Consider the following 27,890-nt stretch of genomic DNA (forward strand, 5'->3'; position numbering starts at 1 on the left):
GGAAACACAGCGAAATGCCACTGAAAATGAATGATAAAACATTCCCATGTCAAAGATATGGCTAAGACATTGGCTAGATACTTGTCATTTGAGGTCCCAAGCGATAACAGAACTCTGTTAAGACAACTGCACGGTTTTGCTGATGTGCACATTGCAATCCTGAATTTCTTTGCACAATCACACCTGTGTTGTTCTCCTTTTAGTGAGAAAAGGGACATACAAATGTAAGCATACTAGTAATGAAGTGGGTCTGTCAGCATGCTACACACAAAAAAAAAAAATCTTATTTTCTCCTTTGTTGCCTTGGAAGCCATTATTTATGTGTTGATACTTAACAACTGCTTCTGTGTTATGTTTGCAATATCCATGTTTGATGAGCACAATGAAACTTAATTTACATGCTAATGCAACAAAAGAGATGCAGAATACATCGACTTACCTGCTAACAAATTTATTATTTGGGCCACACTAGTACTAATTGAATGACAGGTAGCTTTAATCCTCGGATAGCGGTTTGCAGAGCTTCTCAAGATTTGATCTCCCTACAAATACCTCCCATCCAGCTCTCAGATGATATGTCACTATTTCCTATAAATTACTGCTGAGTTACTTTCTTTGATTTCATATCTCATCCTTTTGTAGGTTAAAAAAGGATTATTTTTTCAGGATCAAAAGGGTTTTTTTCATGGAAGTAGATTTAAGCATTAACTGGTTAACCATTGATACAATGGGTTTATTATTTAACAAATACAAAACACTTATCATCTGTCTTTGCTAGTGCGAGAAAGTAGTGTGGATTTCTTGCCAACAGTTTCGTCTCAAGGCATTTTGGGAGCAGTCAAGAGGATCTGCCTTGGTCAAGCCTGTATCGGGCTATCACCTCTTACACTATACTCTTACTTAAGTACTCATAAGCAAGTCATCACTAGCACTAGTCTTTTCATAAACACTTGGTTTCAGGGTACTGAAGCATAACGTGTTGCCTGAAAACATCGAGATCATTTGTACACACAGATGTCATGAGTTGACAAGTCTGTCCTGCCCTCCATCCTAAACCAGCAGGTCCTCTAAGCCATAATGTAAGAATCAATATAGAAGGGTAGAGCATGAAGTCCTCCTGCTTTCAGAAGATGCTTCATGTCAGCATGAGTGCACTATATTTGTCTTTAGCTTTACTCTCTGCTTTTGAGATGTGTTCATACTCACAATTAGATTTATTAGTCACATACAACAATAGGAACTGATTCAGTACCCTGTTATCCTATTTGTCCAGATCATTGTTTGACCATTATTTTCTCTCAAGACAGATATTGGCAGTACGTTACATAAATAAAATAATAGTGGAAATGCACCAAACATTCATATTGACCATCTCTGTCATTCAGTATAGTATCCCTGCTCATGACAAAAAGAGCAGGAAAGAATAGAGTTCAGCCTGAGCCTGCAGAGAACAGTGAGAACGTTCCTGCTGCTACCTTAATTTCTATCATTTCCCTAGCTGTTAAAAGTTCCTGCTTTTCAGAGACTATCCTGTACTCCAAGTTATCTGAGAAATCTCTCATTCTCTTTCATTGGAACCTGGTGATTCCCATTTGTCTCAAGGGTAAGGGCTATGCTTTAATTTATGCATGTTTCTGTTCTAGAGCACTGTTGAAAACCTGAAGCTGGTTCTGAAGTCAAAATATCACCCAAGTTGAACAATTTTTCTTCTTTTTAGCTAAGACCAGCAGAGCCTGACTGTCCATCATATGATGGGGGAAGCTATTTTCTGCATTGAGCTCCGCCTGCCTTACTATCAAGAAAAGCTATCCTCCTTATATTATTGGCCTATCTTCTTGAATTCACACTTCCTTCCTGGCTCTATTGCTTCTCTCATGCTGAGAACTTTGAAGCAGATGCCCCTTTGTGCATGGATCAAAAAGATAAAGAGATGCAACCTTTCCACTACAAGACTTTAGTCAGTTAAATATAGAGAAAATCCAATACTGCACCCCATATCCATATATTTCTGGGGTATTATTTTACATGAGGGAAGGACAGGACAGAAAATAAACCAGCCAGCAAGAGAGGCAGAGCAAAACAAAGAAACAAGTAGGGGCAAAAATATAGCAGTATAACATTGGAGTAACTGCTGAGGTAAGGCAGACTTTGTCAAAGTAAAGGTTACATTACTGTGCTCAGTCTCAACAGCAGGTCTCAGCCTTTCCTTTGTAAAAATTCATTGATGTTTCTGAAACATAAAATATAAACATTAAGCACACCTGGAATTCTTCACTGTTTAGCTGAGGAAGGCCTTCATAGCTTAGAAGTTCCAGCTTAACCACTTGGGTAGTTGCTCCCTCCTTCTGGACACCAGATAATTTCATTATCCATTTGCATGCAATCTAACTCCTCAGGACCTGTCACTCATACCAGGATACACTTTTCCCCACTTTACAATTGTGGAAAAAACATGGCAAGGGAAATAGCAGGCACGAATAGCAGGTATACTGATTTTTTCATATTTAATAATTGTTGTATGGAAGGTCATAGTGAACTTTTGGCTTAAAAAGATAGTTTGATGAAATAATGGTATGTGCGTGCTTGCTGCTGTCTTTTAATAGAAGCTTTTTGAAGCACATGGACAACATTAAGAGAAATAAGCAGAAGAAAGAAATGCCATTATCTCTGTCCAATTCTAGTTCTATATTCTTTGTGTTTCAAATATATATGGAGAATCTAAACCCTGCAAGTGCAATGCTTGCGAACATAATCATAGACTTTATGGGCAACAAGAACATGAATACAGAGACTATTTTTTGAAGTGACGGGGCTGGCAGGGTGAAGGAAGCACTGAAAACATACAATTAGACAGTAAAACAAACAAAAACCACCCACCAAACCCAAACCTTTAAAGAGTATTCTATTAAGCTGATAGTCCAGACCTAACTTTGTTGAGTTTATATAGCTTTTGGAGAGGTTTTTTTTTTTTTAAATAATCCTAGATTAAACAAACATTTAAACATTTTACCTATCATGAGAAGAATAAAATATAAAGAAGATACTGGAACAGAAGCCAGAGTGACAGGCTTACTGAAAAAGGTGACTAGCAAAGAGAAAAATAACCCAAGTCAAAGTCTGATTCTGCCATCAGTGTCCCTGTTATATGATGCAATTACACAGAAATAAAGGTGTGACTATACTTAACTAGCTCTTCTGTAATTGGTTGGGTAATAATAGTACTCAAGATACAGTGCTGTGATTTGGCACAGACTAACCACACATTTACATAAAGTGAGGTTATAGATGCTACAGAAACACCCCAAATAAAGAGAGCGAGCAGAGTTCACGTGATAAAGCAAGCACTCATACAATTTTGGGGGATGAGGACCATAAACAGCCTTTTACTCTACTGAAATTAACAGCGCTATTTTCCATCACAAAGAGATGTGTTTCAAAAACCAGCAAAAGCCTCCATAATTGTTTTAAAATCAAAAGAAAACAAAGGAAAAATAGAAAAAACAGGTACAAAACAGAGAGGAAAGGCTGAAATGAATTTTATTTCACAACACCGAAGAATTAAGAAGGAAAGTGTACTGAAATAAAGAAAAGCACTGAAGGAAAATAAGGAAAACCAACTCTTTAATGTACTGTAATTACTTATTCCACTATTACCTTTTTCTGCAACATTTTATTGATGGTGTTTCATGGATCATCAACTATAAACACTATAAAAAGCCCTAGAATCTTATTTCCTTCTGGTGTTTGTGCTAGATTGACAGTAACTAGTCCATGACAAAAGGGTAACCAGTTGAGCTTGAAGACCTGATGCAAGAGCAAGGGGGGGAAAAATAATTAAAAAAAAAATTGCAATAACAATGTGTTAACTTTGAAAGGAACACCAAGTGAAACAAATGAATAAATAATTAGTTTAAGGGTAACAGTATTTTCAAAGCAAATGGACTACTTCTGTTACCAAGATGATAGGGCATTTGACAGCTAAGATGACAGCAAGGCATTCGGCTTCCAAACCATAAAAGGTGAGAGTTAATATTACACTAATGAGCCACAAGCATACTTCTGGCTTGTTTTTTATTAACACTAATAAATGAGCTCATAATACTGATCAGAAGTTTTGTTTTTTTTTCTTCACACATCTCACAAAAGAATTTCAGGTGACAAGTACTATGATACATATGGTAGAAACAAACAGCTGTGGCCACAAAGATGTTTTGTTAACTGATGATTAATATATTCAGGAAGCAATCACACTATTCATTAGTAAAAGTTTACAAACATTAAAAAGTGCATAACATTTGAAACCAACAACAACACAAAAATATATATAATATATATACTATATATAAAGTGACATCACCTCCTGTTAATAAAAGAAAACATATCTTCTGACTTTGTGATTGGTGCTTATGTGATTGCCATGGTTTACTAGTCAGTTACTCTCTTTACTCACCGTAGTCACACAGAGGTGTGGCTGCCCCATTTTGCAGTATTTGGCCTCATATATGACCTTGTTTATTGGGGCAGGATGGGGGGAGAGGGGGAAGGAAAACAATCAGCACAGCTACTGGAGAATAGGTTATTATTAACTCAGATATTTCAATGAAGGTCCAGTTTGGACTGTCATTTTGGAATAGCTGTATCCTGGTTTCACCTGGGAAAAATACAGTCTTTTGGGTGCTAGATGCCAAGTCTCTCACATCCCTCTCCACATCCTGGCCAAAAAGCTGCTGTAGCAGCTTCTAGCACTTGGCTGTACCTGGTGCATCAGTAACAGGCTACTGGCTGTGCAAACTCAACAGCCTGATCAACTGAGGCAAAGGCAAGGGGTAGAAAAAATAGTCCCCCTGGCTGGATCCAGCCCACGATCCACTAGTTGGACTATCCTGCAATCTAAAACTCATTCCAGAATACATAAGTGGCAACAACCTACGCCAGTTATTCTCCCGTGTGTAAACAAAGGCCCATCTTTAACAATGTGAACCAGGAAAATCTCTAGCACCACGGAATTTGTTTGAATTTTAACCCATATAAGGTTATAAATGTATTCTTAAAACTACCATAACAATAAAATGCTTGGACTAACATTTTAAAAAAATATCTCAGAGAAAGATTAAGAAATTGGGAGTAAAATTAGAAAAATGGGGAAGAATAACATAAAAGATTCAGTTTGAGTCTCTGATATGCAACTAACTACAGGCAAGTGGCAAAACTGTACCAAGGACACAAAACACGCTGAAGTATTCACATTAACAAATCGTTTTGAAGGCTCATCTAGTAACAAATTAGAGTGTTGCTGAGTCATTTAGGTTTAGGCATAATCAATTTAGCTGTTGACGTTTTAAATCTATCATGTGCACATCACCACATTATGCAAAAAACCAGCCCTTTCAAAACGCGTGGTAGAAAAATTCACAGTAACAGAAATATTCCTCATAAGCAGTTGAGAAGGGGCAGTGTAGAGCATCTAAGTTGTACAATACAAAAACCATTGTAAATAACAGAGCTGTAAAACAGACGCAAAGTTCTAAAAACAGTGCTTTCTTTACAGTTCTTTTAATGGGTGAACACTTTGGCCAGAGAATTTTAAACTCTGAGGATCACACAAGCCTTTTCTTAAGATACACAATTAGATCCTCTGACTTTTCAAAGGCCATTTGCTACAAGATTTACCTGTTCTACTTTCTAAAAGTGTTCCCATCAAGTAGTCATTATGAAGGGATCCATCTGATGACACTATCCCAAAAAATCAATACATGTTCAACCATTGCTAATGACAGAGGTAGAGAAAATTCTGTCTTCTGCCACAGCTTGTACCCCCATTTTTAGCATTGTGTTGAGTGGGTTCCAGCAGTGAAGACACATGCGCTTTCTTTTCCACCAGCTTGCTCATGGAAACAAATTTGTTCCAGCATGCTCTTGTAGTCTGAAAACATCCAGCAGCTGCTCCAGTCGGTCAAAGTCAAATGTCAGCTTTCTTGCTTTGCTGCCTCCCCTTGGGCCTCCCCGGTTTGCTCACTTGGATTTCGTTGTGCATCTCCTTCTCCTTCTATAACATACAAGAAAAGGACGAGTGATTTACCCTAAAACAAAGAAGTCTTGCTCCCAGAACCCCAACTGTTCATCCACCGGTCTCAAAAACAAAATAAAAAGAAACTGAAACTGAAATCTTGCATTAAATATTAAAACTTTTACTACTAAGATAGCCATACTTTGCATCTGGAGACACCTTCAAAAACAAATTCCTAGTTGCAACCACCATTACCATTTTAAGTACAGACTTAAAGTAGCTAGAAGTTAAAGAATTTAACAAAAATAGTAGGGTATTTTTGACAATTTATTCACTATGATACTATGACAATATAAGAGAAAAAAACTTCATTATGCCAAGTCTGAACAGCATTTACTATAAAGACACACAGCTTCAATAAAAGCAATAGTTTGTCAAAGCTGTGTTAGTTCTGTACGTCCATTTTCAGTACCACGCCCCACGGCATTCAGTCCGGCTGTCTCACTGCAAACCACAGAATGATCTGAGGAATAGAAAACATCTTACAGTGGCACAGTGAGCAGACAACTCATAAAGACTGTCTAAAGAAGGCTAAGTAGTGCATTGACAATGGTCTATTAGTACCTATATGCAAAGTGTTGTATTTCACCTAATGATTAAAGATCTAGCAGGTTCAGACAGCTGGAAGCTAAGCGCAAGTAAGTCACAAGTCCCTGAACACTGGACTAATTAGCTATAGGTACATAATAAGGAAAAACATTAGGTAAGGAATAATCTTAAGACAGAAGTTGTCTCTTGTATCTTGCAAGGATTTGTATTGAACTGGCTTGATACAGTAGTTAAGAGAAGAAAATTCCATGGACTAAGGTGTAAAGAGGTCTAAGTAGGGGTAGTTGTACCTCTTAACTTTAATATATAAATCTTTGAAACCCCTTCCTGGTCAAAGGGAAGGGGTTTGAAAGGGCTGGTCGAATCTGGCGAATCAACAAATGATTACAGGACTGGTGCCGCAGCCAGGGATTCGGCTACTTAGACCATGGGACTTGCTTTGAGAAACCTGGTCTATTGGGGGCTGATGGGGTCCATCTCTCAGAGAAGGGGAAGACCATCTTTGGTCATAGGCTGGCCAAGCTGGTGAAGAGGGCTTTAATCTAAAGTTGCCAGAGGAGGGGAACCTCAGTCCATCCCACTCCTACCAGTCTGATGCCAGTGCCAGCAATAGATGTCCAGAGCTGGGAGAAGGATCCCAGGTCAGCAGGAGATCACCTGAAGTGCAGCACAAAGGAATTCCAGCCACTCCACCCAGTAACTCAGCTTCACTGGGGGCCCAACTTAAATGCCTGTATGCAAATGTACCTAGCATGGGGAATAAACAAGAGGAGTTAGAGACGTGCGCACACCTGCAGGGCTGTGATCTTATTGGCATCATGGAGATGTGGTAGGATGGCTCCTGTGACTGGAGTGTTGGAATAGAAGGATACAGGCTCTTTAGGAAGGACAGGCAGAGGAGATGAGGAGGGGGTGTCACCCTCTATGTCAATGACCAGCTGGAGTGCATGGAGCTCCGCCTGGGGGATCTAGATGATCTTTAAAGTCATTCCAACCCAAGCTATTCTGTGATTCTGTGATGAGAAGCCAACCAAGAGCTTATGGGTCAGGATTAAAGAGAGGGCAGGGACAGGTGACTCTGTAGTGGGGGTCTGCTACAGGCCACCTGACCAGGAAGACTGAGCAGATGAAGGCTCCTATAGACAGATAGGAGCAGCTTCACGTTGACACACCCTGGTCCTCATGGGGGATAACACAGCAGGGCACAAACAATCCAGGAGGTTTCTGGAATGCGTTGATGATAATGTCCTTCTCTAAGTGACAGAGGAGCCAACAAGGAGAGGTGCCATGCTGGACCTTGTTCTTGCCAACAAGGAGGGGTTGGTGGAAAACGTGAAGCTCAAGGGCAGCCTTGGATGCAGCGACCATGAAATGGTGGAGTTCAAGATCATTAGGGCAGCAAGGAGGGTGCACAGGCCTCTCCCTTCAGGAGAGCGGGCTTTGGCCTCTTCAGGGATCTGCTTGGTAGAGTAGTATGGGACAAAGCCCTGGCGGGAAGAGGGGGCCGAGAAACCTGGTTAGTATTCAAGGATCACCTCCTCCAAGCTCAGGAGTGATGCATCCCAACATAGAAAAAGTCAGGCAAAACGACCAAGAGGCCCCTGTGGATGAAGAAGAAGCTCCTGGACAAACTCAAACACAAAAAGGAAGCCTACAGAGGGTAGAAGCAAGGGCAGGTAGCCTGGGAGGAATACAGAGAAATTGTCCAAGCAGCCAGGGATCAGGTTAGGAAAGCTAAAGCTCCAATGGAATTAAATCTGGCCAGGGAAGTCAAGGACAACAAGAAAAGCTCCTATAGGTATGTCAACAATAAAAGGAAGACTAGGGAAAGTGTGGGCCCTCTCCAGAAGGAAACAGGTGACCTGGTTACCTGGGATACGGAGAAGGCCGAGGTACTCGATGACTTTTTTGCCTCAGTCTTCACCAGCAAGTGCTCTAGCCACACTGCCCAAGTTGTGGAAGGCAAAGGCAGAGACCAGGAGAATGAAGAACTGCCCACTGAGGGGAAGATCAGTTCCAAGACCATCTAAGAAACCTGAAGGTGCGCAAGTCCATGGGACCTGATGAGATGCATCCGCCAGTCCTGAGGGAACTGGCGAATGAAGTAGCTAAGCCACTGTCCATTGTATTTGAGAAGCTGTGGCAGTCCAGTGAAGTTCCCACTGACTGGAAAAGGGGAAACATAACCCCCATTTTTAGAAAGGAAAAAAGGAAGACCTGGGGAACTACAGGCTTGTCAGCCTCACCTCTGTGCCTGGCAAGATCATGGAGCAGATCCTGCTGGAAACTATGCTCAGGCACACAGAAAATATGGAGGTGATTGGTGATAGCCAACATGGCTTCACTAAGTGAAAACTATGCCTGACAAATTTGGTGGCCTTCTACAACAGGGTTACAGCACTGGTGGATAAGGGAAGAGCAACTGACATCATCTACCTGGACTTGTAGAGCAGGTTGCTCAAAGCTCTATCCAACCTGACCTTGAACACTTCCAGGGAGGGGGAAGTTCCCCTCCCTTTGAGCAACATCGTCTAGTGAAGGGTGTCCCTGCCCATGGCAGGGGAGTTGGAACTAGATGGTCTTTGAGGTCCCTTCCAAGCCAAAAAAGTCTAGATCAGTGGAATCTAATCTTTTTTTATTCCTTTTTTGCCCGGTCTTTACTCTGTTTATTCTGACTACTGGGAAGTCTTTAATATCCCTATCATACTATCTAGGCAAGTCAAGCTTTCCTGAAAGAATTATTAAAAAAACAAAACCTCAAAAAATCCAAAACTGAAGATAAAAACTTGCAGGCTATTGGTGTTTAAAAGAAAAATCATCCTGGACACAATGCCCAAATATTTCACTACCTAAATGTTAAATGTAGTGCACAAAGATTCAGAGAAAGAGCATTACAGATCTAATATATCACTTCTTAAAAGATTTTCTCAACTCACTGAAAAATATCACTAGTCTAAATCCATTTAATCTATAATACGCTGTCTTGGTACTACAGACTTTATCTTTCTGCTGGCAGAGCTGTCCTACCAAATGCCTTAAAATATGTTTACTAAAATAATTTTGCTTCTGGGTTCTAAGAATCCCAAACTTGCCTAAGCACACTCTTGAACTATTCTTCCTTAAAAATATGATGGCTATAAGCTCTTACAAGTAAGAGTTGCAATTCTTACACAGCATTTTGAAACCAACAGGCAGTATTAAAAAACCTCAAGCCAAATAATACGATACTGTAAGCCATAATACAGTTGTGTGAGCTGGTAATCTAGCAACAATTCCTAGTTCTGCTAATACACAGCTTTTAACTCATTTTTCTTCCTGTAACGTTACTGACTTTTCAGTGTCTATCAGTGTTCCGAATGCTTTCACCTAAAAAATTTCTGCCATGAACTAAAATCACTTTTAATCACAAATTCTACAATCAGTCCTTCATTCCAGTTCTGTATGACTTTAATGCTTCTACTATCCCCAGTTGTTTGTAGATGGTTGGACCATTACAACTTTTACAAGTAAGTCTCCTTTCCACTTCTGCACTGAATCTGCGTTCTGTGGCATATCTGCAGACACCTAGAAAAGCAGCAGTTTGTTTTAGAGATTAGACTTGCAGAGAATGGACCTTGTTCTTCATTGTACTTTTTCCTTACTACTTTATTTAGCTACAATCACCTGTAAGATGAACTGAATATAAAGTTTCTTGGAATTGCATCAGTTACCTTGAGAGAGAGTTGACCAGATGAGCTACCCACTGACATCCCTACTAAAAAACTTTCTTTCGCCTCCTGTCTTATGATTTCTGTTGCAGTTTTCTATTTATAAGATGTATGCAGTGTTGCTTTTACTAAATTTAGATAAAATGTGTTGCCACAGTGTACTTGGAACCTATATTTTGAAGTTTGGTAAATATATCCATTTCACAGATATTAGCAGGTTAGCTTATTATGGACAAAGAACACTGAAACAGTTGTTTTGAAGGGAGAGTATTATACAGTAATTATATGTATTATACATAATCATGCAGTAAACTCTTGATTAGCTGTCATTGGCTCATCAATGAGGAGATTAACCAGCACTCTCTTCAGATATCAAATAGTACATGACAGAAAATATATGGTCATTGAACAAGGCCTCGCTGCCTGGTGCTGTTCAAAGCTGTTCCTATTCTTTGCAGGAAATGTATCTGCAGGCTTTTTAAAGTGCATGTACTAAATATGCCTGGGTAGCATAATTTACATATGTTTTATAATAACCTTTTTTTTTTTTTAACCTGCATTATCCTACTCTGCCATTACTCCATGAAGTTGAAAGCAAATGTACTTGCACTTTTGCAAAAAAATGCATATAGCTGTAATAAGAATAAAAGGAAAAAAAAATTGAAACTTGATGTCTATATTTGTATAATTAGGTAGTACTTAGCATAAATTGACGTGCAAATTGAAAGTAGTAAGATATAACCTCCAAACATGTATTTTCCTCCTAATCCTGTCAGGTGTGAGCCATATATGCATCCTGTAAGCACTAGTATATTCTAAACTGGAATTTGGGATGCAAAATATTTTTGAGCTTCTCTTTGGTTTGGAAAGACATGATGGGATAATACGCTAATACTCATATGAATGATAATACAATGCATTTTCCAATATTTGTGGTTCTGAGTCTTTTATCTGGCACCTAGGTGTACTAATAATACAAAATTTAAATATGTTTTCATTGTATCTAATTCAAACTGCATAACCTCCTGAAGAAGTATGCAGGTATTTTTGTGTATCCGCTACCTAAAGTAATTTTGTGAGCAACTCTGTACACTTTTCTGCAATGATTAAGTTATCCAAGCTGCAAAACAGGTCTCCAAGAAAAACTAAATAGACTTCTGAATTAAGTATTAAAAATTAGGCTAACAGTTATTTAAACCATTCTTATCACTACAGAGCTAACTAGTGCATGTACAAAATGCATATCAACATATATTACAGGCACAAAGTCACATTCTTTTTACAGCTCATAAAAGAACACAGTTCTGGCTTACAATCACTCCAACAACTTCCCTTAAAAATAAGGATTTTTTTATATCTTCTAAATGGACAAGATCAAAGGCAATTTTGATAAGTGTTAATTTGAGACTGAAGAAAATTCAGGCGAGAAGGAAGGTTGGCATTCTGCATTTCAAATGCCACCTACTTTATATTTTTCCAACATTTTATACGTATCCTCACATTAAAATAAATAGACACACCTACGCACATACTAATAAAGCTTTTCTTTTTAAACAGAAAAAAAAAAAATTAAAGGCCCTGCTCACCTAGAATTGCATGCATCTAGAAGCTATTGGCCCCAAACTGGCCACTGCAGAAGGAGTGACTTAGGGTGTGCATTAGTCTGAAAGCCAAAAAAAGAATCCCCCTCCTTCCAAACAGCCCTACAACCACACAAATGTCACACTGCCCACATCTGATTGATGAGACTGCCTCTCAAAACTCTTGCTGTCGTCTCTGAGAAAAATAAATGCACAAACAGGGCAGCTACTTATCAACAGTTTGTTCTTTGCTGCATTTGTTTTCTTCTGCTATTATTAAAATAAACGTAAGATCTCTTTCCTAAGATCTGAAAAGGGCTTTGAAATATCTGTAAGATCCAGTCATTAACCCCCATGTAACATAAAAATAATTACACAGCCACATTCCTATTTTTATTTAATATAAGGCCCTTTACTGTACACTGAAGATGCACAACCAGCTAAAATTTTTGGCAATATTAGAGGTGAAGTAGGATGAAATATCAGGGGAAAGAGACAATTTACCCAGAAACAAAGATCCAAGTAAAACAAACAATGCATTGCTATTGCTGTGTCCTCTGGCAGCTGAAAATGAAATTAATCTCCACAGTAACCTTTCAAGCAGACACATGGCATCTCCTACAGGCTTCAAAACAAAAAGCTTCCATTAATGATACTACGAAGAGTTGGATTTTAATAAAGACTTCCTTATTTTCTTCCTTATACTCGATTTTCCTTAAAATTTATCCTGACATGGACTCTGCCACTAGGCACTCAGTGCTGAATGACTTTTCCTTTTTCAGTAATATGTTGTACTTGCAAATAACCACCCTTCCCATTTATGAAACCTGGGCTTCTTATTGCAGGCAACCTCTACTGATCTTCCATTATCAGAAAGAAATATTTTTGTTGCTGAAGGACAAGGGAATGATGTGTGCACATAAAAAATGTTTTGTGTAATACTCTTTTCATTTTATTTTAAGTAATTATATGAAGAGACCAAAATGTACTCACCTGCTTTGTTTATATCAAGCTCTGATAACTTTAAGGCTAGTTCACTAGAGTTCCCGCCTGGAGAGGACACCAGTATGTCATGCAATGCATTTCTTCTACCTGTTCTTCCTGAAGCAATAAAGTCTGCATATGTAGATTCCACATCAGTCATTGCTAACAAATATCCACATAGCAGTACCTGGATGGGAGAAAAAAAGAACACTTAGAACACCACAAAAACAGATGACGTTATGGAACAGGAATAGAAGAACAAGAGGGTTCTCATTGAGTAGATTAGCTATGCAGTGAGTGGCAAATGAATATGCCTTAATCTCAAAATTTGGAGAAGTCAGAGAAGAAACAGTAGAAAGCAAAAAAGGTGTGTGGATTTTATGCAATCTGTATTCAAAAGTATTTTAAACAACTTCATTTTTCATACTTCATAAAGTGCTAGTGAGTACTTTATAAAAGCAATGATCTCAGCAACATAATTTCTTTATAAGAGCTGTCTCTGCTTTTAATATTAGCTGGGAAGTAGGAGGTAGATAGGGGGTGGAAGAAAGTTCTTTTCTGCACAAGATGCAGAGCGTAAGGAGTAAGAAAGTACAAACTGATAATGCTTTTGCATGCAGAACACCATACTCTTGCACAGGCACAGCTATGTTTTATGTATTTTCCTTTCCGTTAGTATGATTAGTGTTGGCATTGTATATAGACCTCTTAAAAACTCAACTAATTTATTTTGATGTGGTAGTTGCACCAAAGTGAATGCATTACCATAAAGTCACTGAAATAAGTGGAGACATGCTAACAGAGGAAGCAGAGCAATAATGCAGAGGTTAGAAAGCAATGCTGTGTAAGGTATATATAAACTCAGAACTTCTTTTCATTAGAAAATAATTTTTTCTCATGTTATGGAATAATATAATCATGTGCATTAATGTAAGATCTGACAAAGATACAAGGAAACTCCTATTTCAATCTCAGTACGAGAGAGATTTTCATCTCTGCTGGAGTATCTGTTATAGATGTAACCTGTTAGGATTTTTTTCTTTTTCTTAATTTATAGAATTGTAACCCAAGATCGGGGGCAGGGGCATAAGGACAACATTGCACAGTTGCTTACAGTGCAAAGCTTTAGCTATTATTATTAAAGTAGCTGAAACATCACATTTGCATAGTATAAAATTCTTTAAAGTCCATTCCTACTGCAGTTGCTGTACACTGAAGAAGCCCCTGAAGTTATCACAAACATTAACAGCAGCAAAAGATTCACTTTTCTCTCTTTAAATGAAAAGAAAAAACCCTATTTTTTATAAACACTTTTTATTTTAAAAATAGATCCATAAAAGATAACAGCCAACCCTTCCACACCCTCAACTCTGAATAACTTCACAAATCCTGTCCATTCTTCATCTTCATTCTAGTCCTCACCTCCCCAGTTTCAGTCAGCTGTATGAGGGTGTACATATGATGTGTCTGAGAAGCCAAGAAAAGGGTTCTACATCATATTTTATTTAGTCTAAATATAACTATATCAAGTATCATTGCAAAACTGACTTAAAAAGAAGTTCATTGCTATGAAGCTTTGGTATCCCATGCCAAATACTGAATGGCTGACAGGATAATTTTGCTCCTATGAACAACCACTATGAAACACGAAACTGTTTTAAAAAAAAAACAAGCACAACACAACAAAACAACCAAAACCAAAAACCAAAACCAACCCACAAAGCTTAACAACAAACACCTAGTGAATGGAAAGAGGTCAGCACTGACAGAAAGCCTGCCTGACACACAAAATAGCGTAGTGCCTCTCAATTAACAAATGCTTTCATGAACATGACAGCATGTGCATTTCTTCCATGAAATGCCCTCTTTTTGAAACACTGCAGGAATATCGAAGCAAATGAGAAGTCTACCATTTGTTCTTTGCCCAAGGTGCAGACATCTCAATGCCAAATATATCAACCATGTAGTAATGAAGCATGTAACTTGCAAAGGTGAAGGGAAACATTGAGGACAGATGTGATAAGGTAAGAAAGTAGCACAAGTTTTCAGACTTATCTGATCTGTTCACTGAAGAATATCATCCAGCAAGATCAGGAGATAAAAGATTTTAAGTGAAGCTTACAGGAGTTATATTTGTTCATGTCTGTTACTACAACTGGCCTGTAGAAAATGAAGTGCAAAACCTGAAAGTAATCAATGTACAGGCTTGGATTTTGTCATTAGTGTAGCACCAGTCCAAAGTCATTATAGCGATCACTCCTACCAAGACATTAATTTATTTTAGCATAGAAAAAAATACCACAGAGAAGAACATGCTTTCGCTGCTTTGGAAGCTGTATATCAGTGCATCAGGAACAGAATAAGCAGAGAAGACTGACTACGGTGGAACAAGCCATACAGCTGTAAGGCTGGCAAAATGAGCAGTGCTGTACTCCATGAGCAATTCCCTGGACTGTATAAACTGCACTCCACAAAGTACTCTTATTTAAGACTATATTATTCTTGAAAAAATCCATAAAACATGGAGAGCACTGGGGGAAATCTCAAGCTTATTTAATTTTAGCGATGAAACAAGCTATAAAGACGTAGGAAAATGTGCTTGTGGAGAATTTTATTTTAAAGGTTCATTTTCTATAGGCTCAATATGGCATTACTAACAACATTCTGATCAAAAAAGAATGTTACCAAACATACATTTGTTAACACTTCCAAGTTTTCCTGTCTGCATCTTCTCCTAAATGTCAAACACCATTCTGTTTTGTATTGGCATTATCCTGAGACATTACTGCATAAATATGGAACGCTACTGACATCACCCAAGAGGTCCCCTTCCAATGAATGGCTTAAAGCCCAGCAATCTGTAATTATTCACTGAACCAGTCATTAAAGAATTACCATTCACTCCAAAAAACCTTTTTTCCTTCAGTCTCTGTGGAAGGAGTGCAATTTCCTAATAATTCTGTGAAACATAATTTGAATTTCCTAACTAACTGCATTAACAAATATTCCTGTGTTAAAGATTGTGGTCACAGTCCCACTACTTCTAGTAACGTATTTATTTTTTTTTTAAGTTGCAAAACCAATATTCTGCTACATGGTATTGAACTGAAACAGGAAGGCTGCAAACCTCACTGCTTCTGCCAACTGAACCAGCAACTAAAGAAAGCAGTTCTGTGAGCAAAAAGACTAACGAAATCTGCTGTGGCAGGGTTGGATTCCTTGGTAACTGATAAGATACTATCCCATCTGAAGTCTCCCCCAGCTGTGTTTTGTCTTCCCCCCCATGTAGAATCACTTTGCCTGATAATGGGTTAGAGTTTGCAATATGGCCCTGGGGATTTTCGTATAGCATTTTTCCTTTCCTCAGTTTCTTAGTTTCATAAAACTTCTAGAAATGTGGATATTTTAGACTTCTGTCTCTTTCCCTTCCCAAATCCTTCCTCCCAAAGGACGTTGTGCTGAAAATTAGTAGAGAGCACTTAAAGAATTATGGAGGATGACGAAGGTAGATAGGCATAGCTGCTATCTTGGATTTTAGCCAGTGTAACAAGACATCTTTGTATTATTAATGAATATTCTGGATAACATATACTGCTACACCTACAAAAGGCCTACTTCTATATCCTATGCAAATGAAGTTTTACAGGAAAGCATCATATGGAATAGAATTAGTATCCAGAGAATGCAGGAGGACAAAAGAAGGATGACAAGAACAGTATAATTTAATAGGTACAGAAAGAATCAGTATTTGTGTTTTCAGAAAGTTCCCTTAATACTTCTTGATCTCCACAATCCAATTCTGTGTTAATTTTTCCATTTTCATGCTATATATAACAAATCCTATATCCCAAGTTTCTGAAACTAACTGTCAAATTTCTACAACTGTTTTCCTCCTTCTACGTACTTCATTTTTATTGAAAAAACCCTCTTAAAAACCCCCTAAAACCAGTGATGGCTTCACAAATGAAATCCCAATTTGACTGCATTCCATAATCATTCAGTGTAACATGGTTACGCAGTGCCATTGTTCTCAAGAGTTTGGAAGTGAAAGTAGAGAAATTATGTGGCATACCAGCATGAATTAAAAATCAATGTCTATACAGTTTATGGGCTAGAAGTACTGGGAGTTATTGAATTTAGCCTGTTTAAGAGGCTAGCTACCTAAAGGAAGCCCAGACACATTTAAAGTACCCTCACTAATTAGTATTAATGTTATTTTAAAAGGAAGACAGAATAAGAAAGGGCACTTGATACATGGCTTGTCTATGGGATTTGGCATATGTTGCTGGCTACCACAGGAGAGCTGCCATTTTCTTGGCAAACCTGCAGTGTAAGACCAAGTGGTAGGATCCTTCAACATTTACTCCCCCTCTTTCTCCATATATGCTTAATGATGGCATTGAATAAGGGGTTTTCAAATAAAACTCTCCCAGGCTTTGGCTGCTAAACGTTGTATCACGATCAGCACATTATTTAAATATAATTATCTACATTCAGCTTTCATAAGGGAACAAAAAAAAAAAAAAAGAGAACTTGTCATTTAATAGCACATCTGCTTTAGAGAAGGTGTATAATTATGCTTTTAAAATAAATTTTGGTTCCAAATCTAGCTTTAGCTTAGAGACAGGACTCTTTCCAGTGAGGAGATAGCTCCATTCCACAGCAACCTGTACCTAGATTCCCATCTCATGCATGGTCTGCCATGTTGAATGCAGAAACAGGACAACAATTTAGCAAGAGTGTACTACTTCTACAAGAGATTATAGATTGTATCTGTTGTCCTATACAATAGTATTGCTTTCGCACAGACAGAGGAGCAAGAAAATAGCCTTAACTCTTGAAAGTCAGTTAAAGGAAATATAAGTGTCCATGCCAACTAGGGAGCTGGACAGCATCTTATATAGTTTGAAAATCCCTTATGTAGTTTTGTCTGTCTGATGTTTCTGAAGTGACTGCCAAATAGTGGTCACTATTACCAAAATAGTAATGGAGAACAGGTCTCTTACCTTTTTGACAGTTAAAATATTTTTACTGTCAACATAGTATACATAGTACTAATAAGATCTTAATGGAAATTAGTGGGCAATTCAACTGGTTAAACAATGAAACAAAACAAAACAAATGACCAGTTGAGATTTTTTTTTTAACCAGAAAAAAAAAATTAAGGAGCTGTTTTAAATCTACATAAAAAAGCAATATGAAGTTGGATATCCTTTAGGTCATAACCTATACAAAGAGATCATGCACTAAGACAGTTAATAGGTTTTCCTTCTGCATTATCTAAGTTATACTTTACCTAGAGAGATCTACAGAACTAAAAGCCAAATATTTAAATTCTTACTATGTTCTTGCTCAGGCAAATTTCATTATGCCCATGACCATAAGGATTTGGTCTCCCATCTACCACCTAGTTTCAGTTCACAAATTCAGTTTTATCTTCCACTATTCTATAAAAGCGGGCAGTGAAATAACAGCAGCAGCAAAAAAAAAAAAAAGCAAACATAATCAATGAAACAATACTAAAGAGATCTTGGTTCTTTGGAAAGTTGCAGTACAGAAGTTGTCATTCCCACAGACAACTATTGAGGTTATTGGAAGCCATTATAAGTAACAATAAATGTTTCGATATTTTGAAATTAACACCCTATGCAGGAAACAAATCACCACATTTAAGTATCCACATGGGGACTCTATGTTAGGGAATGGAAGAGGGTGAGCTACCATCTACCATCACTAGTCACTGCTCAGCCTAAAGAGAATACTGAATGGCAAACAAAACATGTTTGAGAAAAGAGTCATCCATTGCTGTGTGACTTTTTTACTTGCAGTTGATGAATGGACTTCTTGGCTTCTGAAGGGAAGGAGGGAGTTAAGGCATCACTTTTCAGGATACTCTCTATGAACAACTAAATCCATTGCTATAGCACCTCATAACCATAAAGATAGACAAGGGTCTCAAGCAAGATGGGAGCTGTCAAGCTCCTCTTGTGACCCACATCTGACAGCCCTGCTGAGCATTCCCACATCCATCCGAGCTGTGGAAAGGTTGATGTTAGAAGGTTCTGGGAGGATGAGGCCAGGTATGCAACACTGGACTTTATGTATTTAGAATGGAGTGGTGCTCCAAACCAAGGAACAGGGTTAACACAATATTGAGCAAATACAGCATTTTGTTCAAAAGGAATGGTTTCAGCCTTTGGGGAAGGTCTGTCCTCTGGGGCCTCTATCCAGCAGCACTCCTTTCAGAAAAGAGAGATGACATGAGAGGCAAGCCCACGGAAGAATATGAAGACACAAAACAGACCCTACAACAGGAGTGAGGAGCTCTTCCTCAACTGCTGGATTATTAGCCTATCGTGGATTCACAACAGGCTGGAAGCTTGGAAATGCTTTGCGCAAAAAAGACACAACTTTCTGCAGACAAACGTAGAGTAGATGTCTGTGTAGCATCAGGACATTTAGTGAAGGGGAGGGGGGAAGTTGTGTGGGCTTTGCTCATGAAACATCTCCGTATCTTCCTAACCTTGCCATTAATTTAGGATTCATGCTATAAGCAAGTTTCTTCTCAGACACTTCCATCAACATGTACCAGCCTGCACAGCCAGTACTTTAAAAGGTATTGATCAACACACTTCTCATTAGAAAACACAGCCGAGTGTCTGATGTCTATTCTTTAGAGAACTTGTTATAAGCACTGTAGTGACTATTTTTGTAACAGCCACATCTCCTCTATTCACTGCTACATACAACAGAATGTATATCGTTATTGGGGAGGGAAAAAAACCCCAAAACACTGAACATTTATGATCAGTAGTCTGCAAATGTTTTGGGTCAAACTACTGTGAGCCACTGTAATCCTTACAGACAAATCACAACTGAAAAAAATTTATAGGTTTAGCCAACTTTTAACTGAAGGTCTGATAGCAAAATAGTTCTGCGAGTTACCTGAAGACCAGTATGACCCTTCCAAACAATCAGTGGTACCAAGGCAATAATGTGGAAGCCACTCAGATACAGGTTTTTCTATCAAATAGTTTTCTAACTTTTGGCAGAAGCTTAATGCTACGGAAGGGGCTAAGAATGAGATTTAATGGACTAATTTTAAATGCCTGTATATGTAGGTAGTACCTATATGAGGTGATTAATCTGATCCATATGAAGCATTTGTTTTAGAATGAATGCAACTAGCACCTTCAATGTACTTATCTCTTCGTACTAAATAGAAAAAAAACACAACACTCTAGAAGGTGAGCAGAGATCTTTATTATGCATGCACTAAGTTAGGTGACATTAATCCTACTCTAAATGACCTAAAAGGATTCTGGTCCATTGAATTTTTAAATTAAGCATATATAAAGTGCTTATCCACAGAAGACCTATTCCCCTCTATGTTTTTTATTTCTCCCTGTAGATATACATCTTGCTAGATATTACTTTACTAGTACTAATGCTTTTGAGGTCAAAGCAAAGAAAGACTTCATTCTCAGAGAAAAAAAAAAAATCAAACAAGAAATAGCACGCAGAGTATGCAGTACATCGTTGTGTACTTTTCCAGTTAAATAGGAACCAGCTGTGGTTTTTAAGATGTAGCTGCATGGTACAAGGCGACCTCCATTCATTTATAAGGGCTGAAATACTCAGCTGAACTACAGATTCGAATGGCTAAACATCCCTAAGTAATTTATTATAGTTCCTGCAATTCCTAACGGTGAACCATGAAACTAACATGAAGATTCATGATCTTTAACTAGTTACAAGCCAAAAAACATAGACCATCTCTTCCATAGTAATATATGCTGTGCTGGTTCTGGCTGGGACAGAGTTAATTTTCTTCATAGTAGCTAGTATTGGGCTGTGTGTTGGATTTGTGCTGGAAACAGTATTGATAACACAGGGATGTTCTTGTTACTGCTGAGCAGTGCTTACACAGAGCCAAGGCCTTTTCTGCTCCTCACACCACCCCACCAGCGAGTAGGCTGGGGGTGCACAAGGAGTTGGAAGGGGACACAGCTGGGACAGCTGACTCCAACTGACCAAAGGGATATTCCATACCATATGACATGACACTCAGCATATAAAGCTGAGGGAAGAAGGAGGAAGAGGGGGACGTTCAGAGCGATGATGTTTGTCTTCCTAAGTAACCATTTCATGTGATGAAGCCCTGCTTTCCTGGAGATGGCTGAACACCTGCCTGCCGATAGGAAATGGTGAATGAATTCCTTGTTTTGCTTTGCTTGAGTGTGTGGCTTTTGCTTTACCTATTAAACTGTCTTTATCTTTTACTCTTCCAGTTCTCTCCCCTATTGCACCAGGGGGGAGGGGGAAGGGAGTGAGCGGCTGCGTGGGACTTAGTTGCTGGCTGGGGTTAAACCACGACATATGCCTCATCTGATAAAATACATAGCTTTGTTATGCTAGGGTAAGAACTAATGTGAGCCTTGCTCTTCATTATTTTAATATGTCAGTCAAGGTAATGGTTAGCAAGAAGGTATTAGCTAGCATTGCCAAGACTTATCTATGCATGTGCTGGGTTGGGGGAATATGACGGAATTACAAAACCACAATATGGGTGTGAAGAATCAGATCTCAGGTGGGGAGATATCATACAAAAGGGTACTCTGTCTGGAGGACAAGACCAGGAAGAAAAAACATCAGACAGAGATGGGGAAGAAGCAGCAATTGCCTTAAAGAACTCAGCATTCAGTTAGAGAAACCAGTTAAGCCTGTACAAGCAGAAAGATAGCTTCAACTGTGGTGGACCCCTCCAGCTGCTCTACCAAGAGGTACTCAATGGGCTAACTTGACTCAAGGACTTAACACAGGGCCATTGATTTGAATGAGGGGTTCGGCTCACTGAAAAGACATTTTATGGGAGGAGGGGAAGGCCTTAGATATCTTACAATGGAAAAATTATCTGGTATTTTATACTAACATAGTATAGTATTTTATTTTTATACTAATACTAGTATAGTATTTTATACTAATTCTTTGTATGGCATCTTTGTATTTACTAGTCACTAAAAAGACTGCTTTTAACATTGTGAAGCCTATTTAATAAGAAAACAGATATCACTTTCCTCCTTCTGGAGGATTCTATCTTAAATATTTTAATTTTCCATCCTTGGAACACAGAGTATTTCCACCACTTACTGCTGAACCAAGATCTAGCACAATTATGGTGCATACTTTGTTTCCAGGCAATAGTCATATCATTACAATACTCATTTTCCTCTGAAATTGTGATGTATAAGGTTATCTTAGAAGACCTTCTTTCTTCTTATCTGACTGCAAGAGATTTGGCTTAGAGTTATCCTTCCTAATACACTGGTCCCATTCCTAAAGTTAACTAAAGTTTGCATTTTGTGATGTTCTGCATTCTGACAATTTGATTGATATGTTTACAGCATCTGCAACAGCAGTTTGTCAGTAACAAAAGCATTTCAAAGGGAAAGTACGCAGTTAAAACAGCAAAAAGAAAATGTCTAGGTAACAGTATCATGACAGCATTTAAAACTTAGGCTATACATTATCCTGGGTGGACAGGAGGATGTACCAGCATTTTTGTAAGGTTTCTTCCGGACCTATTTGCTAGGATTCTTCAATGTTTCAGTACAATGTATAGTCTAGCTATCAAGTATTCAAGATATCTAAATACTCCACAGTTTAGCTATCCTTAAACTCTTCCTTAGTATTTAAAAAACAACTGTCCCCCTCCAAGACACTTTCCTCAAACCTTTAAGACATTGTAAGCTACTAGGCAGATGCAACATTTGTTGTATCACATATCTTTTCAGCAGGTTCTGATGGAATAGCTTAACTGACTGCATGTGACCACCTTTTAAAATCATGCAGTCATGACTCATCATGAAAGTATGTGTTGCAGCATCCAGAACAGAAAAGCTTGAGCTTATTGCTGTTTCTTCTTGGGCAGTGTCAAACACAGTACTGGAAAGAAGGGATTTGCCTTTTTTTGATAGCAAGATCATCCACAACTGTGTGTTACAAATATTTAATATTGGTTCCTATGTTTGCTTTTAATAAAATCAGATTACCTCTCACAAAGAAAAAAAGCTGCTTTAGTATAAAATGCTTCTGCTGAGATCTCGTATTTCACATGCTAGCTTGGAGTTTGCCAAGAATACCCCCAGTGACACCATACTTTTCAGTATTTGCAAAGATAAATACCATTAGGCCAGCCCGTGAATGTGAGACAAGCAGCTTTTTAATAATATAATTATTTGAACCTCTTTGTGCCACAATACATCAATCAGTATTTCATTCATGGTACATTTGGTCAACTTTTTGGCTTGTCAATAATAAATTAACTTTTTCATGCGATTTTTTTCCTGTGGCAGGCATTTAACATCTACTTTACATTTGAATTAGTTTTCGCAGCCACCAGACGTTCTGCCTTTCTTTTAATTACTATCTAGAAGCTACAAAAACAAAAAGCGCACGATTTGGCAGACAGCATTTCAGGTTTTGTGACTTAAAAGCAATTCAATTTATTATATCTTGCACGATAAATTCACATCTTATAGTGCATATCATTTCACTTCGGTTTCCTCTCAGTCTCAACCTTACATTTTTTAAGGTTTCCATCATTTTCGCATTCTGTTCCCATGTGTACACTGACTACTTTAGAGTCTAAGGACTGCCTGGCTCTGTTGCTATGCAACAGCATAGCCTACTTAGGGCTTCCTGAAATAATCGTCTCAAATGTGCTTTTTTTAGACTTGTTTCCAGCAGGAATACTTTACTGTTTCTTTATAATGGACCACTGATATCATTACCACAATATTAGACAGTGGTCACCTGGGAAGTTTTGGTAGCTACATAAGATGACAAAAAATGTTTTGCTTGCAAAATTCAGGGCAAACCTCCTGCATTAGCACAAGGAGGTAAATATCTCAAATATTGCTATATGTTTGCCACATGTTCTCCAGGTATATGAGTGCCATATACTTATAAGAGAAAAAAAATACATATTAATTGTCTTACTCTATTTCATTCAAGGGAAAAAAAAAAGTTCTCTAATGTAGAATAAGCCACCAGTCAGAAAAGAGAAAACTGTCCTGTGAAACATTCAATCTTTCCAGCCTCAAACAGCATTTTTCTTGATACAGCGTTCTAGTGTTGTTGCCACAAGGGTGGACCAATATATTTTCTTTTCTTATTACTGGCTTATTTGAGAATCTTAACGTAATTAATTTTTGTAACAAAATGTAGAGCAATATAAACACAGGGCTCTTGTTAAAGCATCAATCAACTCTAGAGGACCAAATACCTTACTGTGCACCAGGCTGAGGGATCAAAGGAAGGAGGACTAATAGTACAAAAGAGATTTTAATGAAAGGAAATATTTTACCTCATATTCTTTTATTTTCCTTGTCCACCTTAGCAAGCTCAGCAGCAGTTACATCTATGGACAGCTGTGTGTCAGTCCAGAGTTGAGGTAGAGAGAGAGGAAGGTTGTTTCCCAGATGCAGAGAAAATAGGAACAAGGTTTAAATTAAGGCCCTTGAAGAGGCAAGTCCATCTGCAGTCTTTTAAAGGAAGAGGGGGAAGAGAGCAGCAGTTTCATACTGTTTGCAAGATCCTAAGTCTTAAAGATAACTTTTTCTTAAAAAGATTAAGTTGTAGTAGGCACAGGAATGGGCATCTCAAAAACAAACAGATGAGGTGGTATAAAGGGTTATTTTCCATACGCGTATGTGTAGCCACATTCATGCATAGTAGCCAAGTTATGTAAGAATATGATTCAGCAAGGTTTAGTGAGTGTGGCTCTCCCAGAGTGATGCATTTCAAGTCTCTATTCTTTAAAAACACATAAAAAGTACAGCTCAGACTCAGATTGGTATCAATACTGTTTTGAAAGCAGAGAGGTCAAGACCTGAAGAGCAGCACCATTTGGAAGGATCTCCTTTATGGTAAGCAAACAGTCTGAAACCTGAAAATGATGCATGATCAGCTGGAGGAGAGAAATGCACTAATAAGGAAGTTTTTCATCTTTCCGTTAGTATATTCAGTTTGCATTTCACACTTTGCAGTATTTATGGGCATTTAAAAGACAGGTCAAATAATTTCTAAAATAAAAAGACAAAAAGAAAGCTCTCACATTTGCCATAAGTTTGAAGACAAGAACCTTACTGACCTCTTTTGCATGTCCATGTTTAAAAAAGAATCTAACTAAGCAAAGAGGAAAAAAAGAAAAGCAAACAACCCTCCTTCCTGAATAATCTTATGTGACCTACGATCATTTTGAACACTTGGGACTGAAATATCTGCACTTTAGAGAGCCGTCCTTAACAATGCTGACAATGTGCTAGTACCAGATGGAAACTAAAAAATGGCTTGCATATACTAATATTTAATTAGCAATTGTGCTGCATTACACAATCTGTCCATGACACTCGGATTTAAGATGCATTTCTAGATGCAAACCCAGGTACCCTGATGAATATCATACCCAACAGCAGTTGAGGAAGATGCAAACCACCCATATTTAAAATCAGTGCTAGTTACAGCTTTGAATCTGAGAGTCAAATATTGCTTTTTTCCCCCCCAATTTCATGCCAAACTAAAGCTCAAATACTTCTTATCCCTCAAATGTCCCAATTCTTTATCCAAAAGAAGAAAGGGACAAATGGAAGAAGATAACAGGGTGTGCAACTTACAAGAGGGGGTGGTGGAAGCATATAAACAAAGTAGTTTCCTTGACTCTCATAGAACTCATTCATTTCAGCCAACCATAACAAATTGCTTAATCACTTTGAGAGATAGCCTATTAAAAAAGCATACAGTAGACATTTTATACTCATGCCAAGAAAAGTTATCCGACCAAACTAACACATATTTTGTGAGCTAGAATTAAGAGCTTGAGCTGCAGAACTCTCCCTTTCACAGCAGTTGCTGAGCACTAAGAAATGTTAGAAGAACCTAAGAAGAATCTGAACATACAGTTCTTCCTACTTGCAATAAAGTGCAAACCATGTTTTCTAGATATGAGCATAAACACACAGGTATGAGCAGAAATAGAAGAACTTACAGAAACCTTTACTACTGTACAAAGTTCCTGAGAGGAATTCATGTCGTGAAGCCACATGAGTGCTTCTATACTGGACCTGAATAGCTTACCTGACCCTTCAGAGGCCATGCAAAGCACAGAACCCCTCCTTTTATCTACCTGCTGGTGTATTGTTGATAATGAAAGGAAGTACCAGCTGTCTGCTTACAGTAAGAATGCATATGTGGGCAGAATATTTCCTAAGACTTCCAATTCTGAAACACTGGCAAAGTGAGAAAAAAACCTCTCAAAAATCACCCACACACGTGAGTTTCTGTATACCATTTTCTCCATAAAAGGCAAGCTGCAGGTATAACCTCAAAGAGGAAGAAGATAACTATATAAAAGAGGTTGCTCCAAATCTAAAGCAACAGAAAAACCACACATACATATCTTATAATCACTACAGAAGTGCCTTGTTCAAGTAAAAACTAAACTTCAGAAATAAAGAGAATAGAAGGATTAAGTAATTGAGAACCAATGAAAAGACCTATAGGCAGATCATGGTAAGAAAGGGCATAAAAATAAACCCAAGTGGTCTCTAAGATTGAGCAGGAAGAAACAATCAACACTAAATGCACCCTGGCAAAGAAGAGAAAGAAATATCCTTTATAACCATTATTCCTCCTGGCAAAGCTCTTGGGATGCTGACAGCTTGCTGTAAGCCTCTACCCCATCCCAACTAAAGCTATCCACCTTTGGACCTAGATGAACATGGGAAGGGCCCTAATACCAGAGAAAATGAGTAGATACCAAGAAGGTATCCTGTACAACAATTTGAGTGTTCAGGGAACTTTGAAAATTACCTCATCTACCCATGTAAATATACATAGATATATATACCTGCCAAGATGGGTACCATTAAATATTCACTCCATCTGCAAAACTACTTGTATCTAGATGAACTTACCAGTAGAGTCTGTGAGCTTAGTAGATTTTTCTATAAGCTGTACAAGAACTGCCTAGTATTCCAAATGTTTGTCTATAAAAAAAAAAAAATCTTTTGGTACCTAAAATAATTAGTTTTAAAGAACCACCTCTGGTGGGTTGACCTTGGCTGGCTGCCAGATTCCCACCCAGCTGCTCTCTCACTCCCCCTCCTCAGCAGGAAGGAGGGAGAAAACAAGATGAAAGAGCCAAGTGGATGGAGATAAAGACAGGGAGATCTGTTACCAATTATCAGCACTGGCAAAACAGACTCGACTTGGGTAAAATTAATTTACTGCTAATTAAATAAGGTTTGAAAAGTGAGAAACAAAGACAAGTTAAAACAACACCTTCCCTCCACCCCCATCTTTTTCTCAGGCTCAGCTTCACTCCTTCAGCTCCTGACTGCTCTACCTCCTCCCCACCACAAGGCAGCCCAGGGGAATGTGGAATAGGAGGGTGCAGTCAGGTCAGTCCCTAACAGTTCCTCTCTGCTGCTTCTTCCTCCTCACACTTTTCCCCTGCTTCAACATGGGTCCTTCCCACGGGCTCCAGTGTGGGCTCTCCCCAGGCTGCAGTTCTTTCAGGAAGTGCCAGGCAGCTCCAGTGTGGCACATAGTGCTCCACTGTGGTCTCCCCCACAGGCTGCAGGGGAAAATCTGCTCCAGTGCCTGGAGCACCACCTCCTCTTCTTCCTCCTCCTTTTTCTTCAACCTTTGTGTTCCCTTTGCTGTTTCTTGCTTTTTTTTGTTTGCTCCTCCTCTACCTGTGTGGTGTTTGTTTTACCTTTCTTAAATATGTTTTCCCAGAGGCACCACCATCTTGGCTGCTGGGCTCAGCTGTGCCCTGCAGTGGGTCCATGGAGCGGACTGGAACCAGCTGTGTTTGCCCTAGGGCAGCCCTGGCCTCTCCTGAGAGGCCATCCCTGCAGCCACCTCACTGCCAACACCAGGACACCAACACCCAGAATACCCGTCAATACAATTCGTATTCATCACAAGATACTAAGG

General features: G+C 38.6%; 1 protein-coding gene across 5 annotated transcripts in view; it reads right to left on the reverse strand.

Annotated features, from left to right (window-relative positions):
• Nucleotides 1-3,502: 3,502 nt before the first annotated feature.
• Nucleotides 3,503-27,890, reverse strand: part of PKIA (cAMP-dependent protein kinase inhibitor alpha) — a 52,856-nt gene continuing 28,468 nt past the window's right edge. For 4 of the 5 annotated variants that reach the window (XM_054818452.1, XM_054818450.1, XM_054818451.1 and 1 more), the window contains exons 2-3: nucleotides 12,897-13,074; nucleotides 3,503-6,046 (exon numbers count right to left, since the gene is read on the reverse strand). In XM_054818452.1, the coding sequence (XP_054674427.1) occupies nucleotides 5,967-6,046; nucleotides 12,897-13,047 (231 nt within the window). In that variant the 5' untranslated portion in view covers nucleotides 13,048-13,074 and the 3' untranslated portion in view covers nucleotides 3,503-5,966. Of the gene's footprint in view, nucleotides 6,047-12,896; nucleotides 13,075-24,255; nucleotides 24,366-27,890 lie in introns of those variants that run through there. The other variant, XM_054818454.1, reaches the window with a different exon arrangement.

Source organism: Grus americana, chromosome 2, assembly GCF_028858705.1.
Source record: "Grus americana isolate bGruAme1 chromosome 2, bGruAme1.mat, whole genome shotgun sequence".
Taxonomy (NCBI): Eukaryota; Metazoa; Chordata; class Aves; order Gruiformes; family Gruidae; genus Grus; species Grus americana.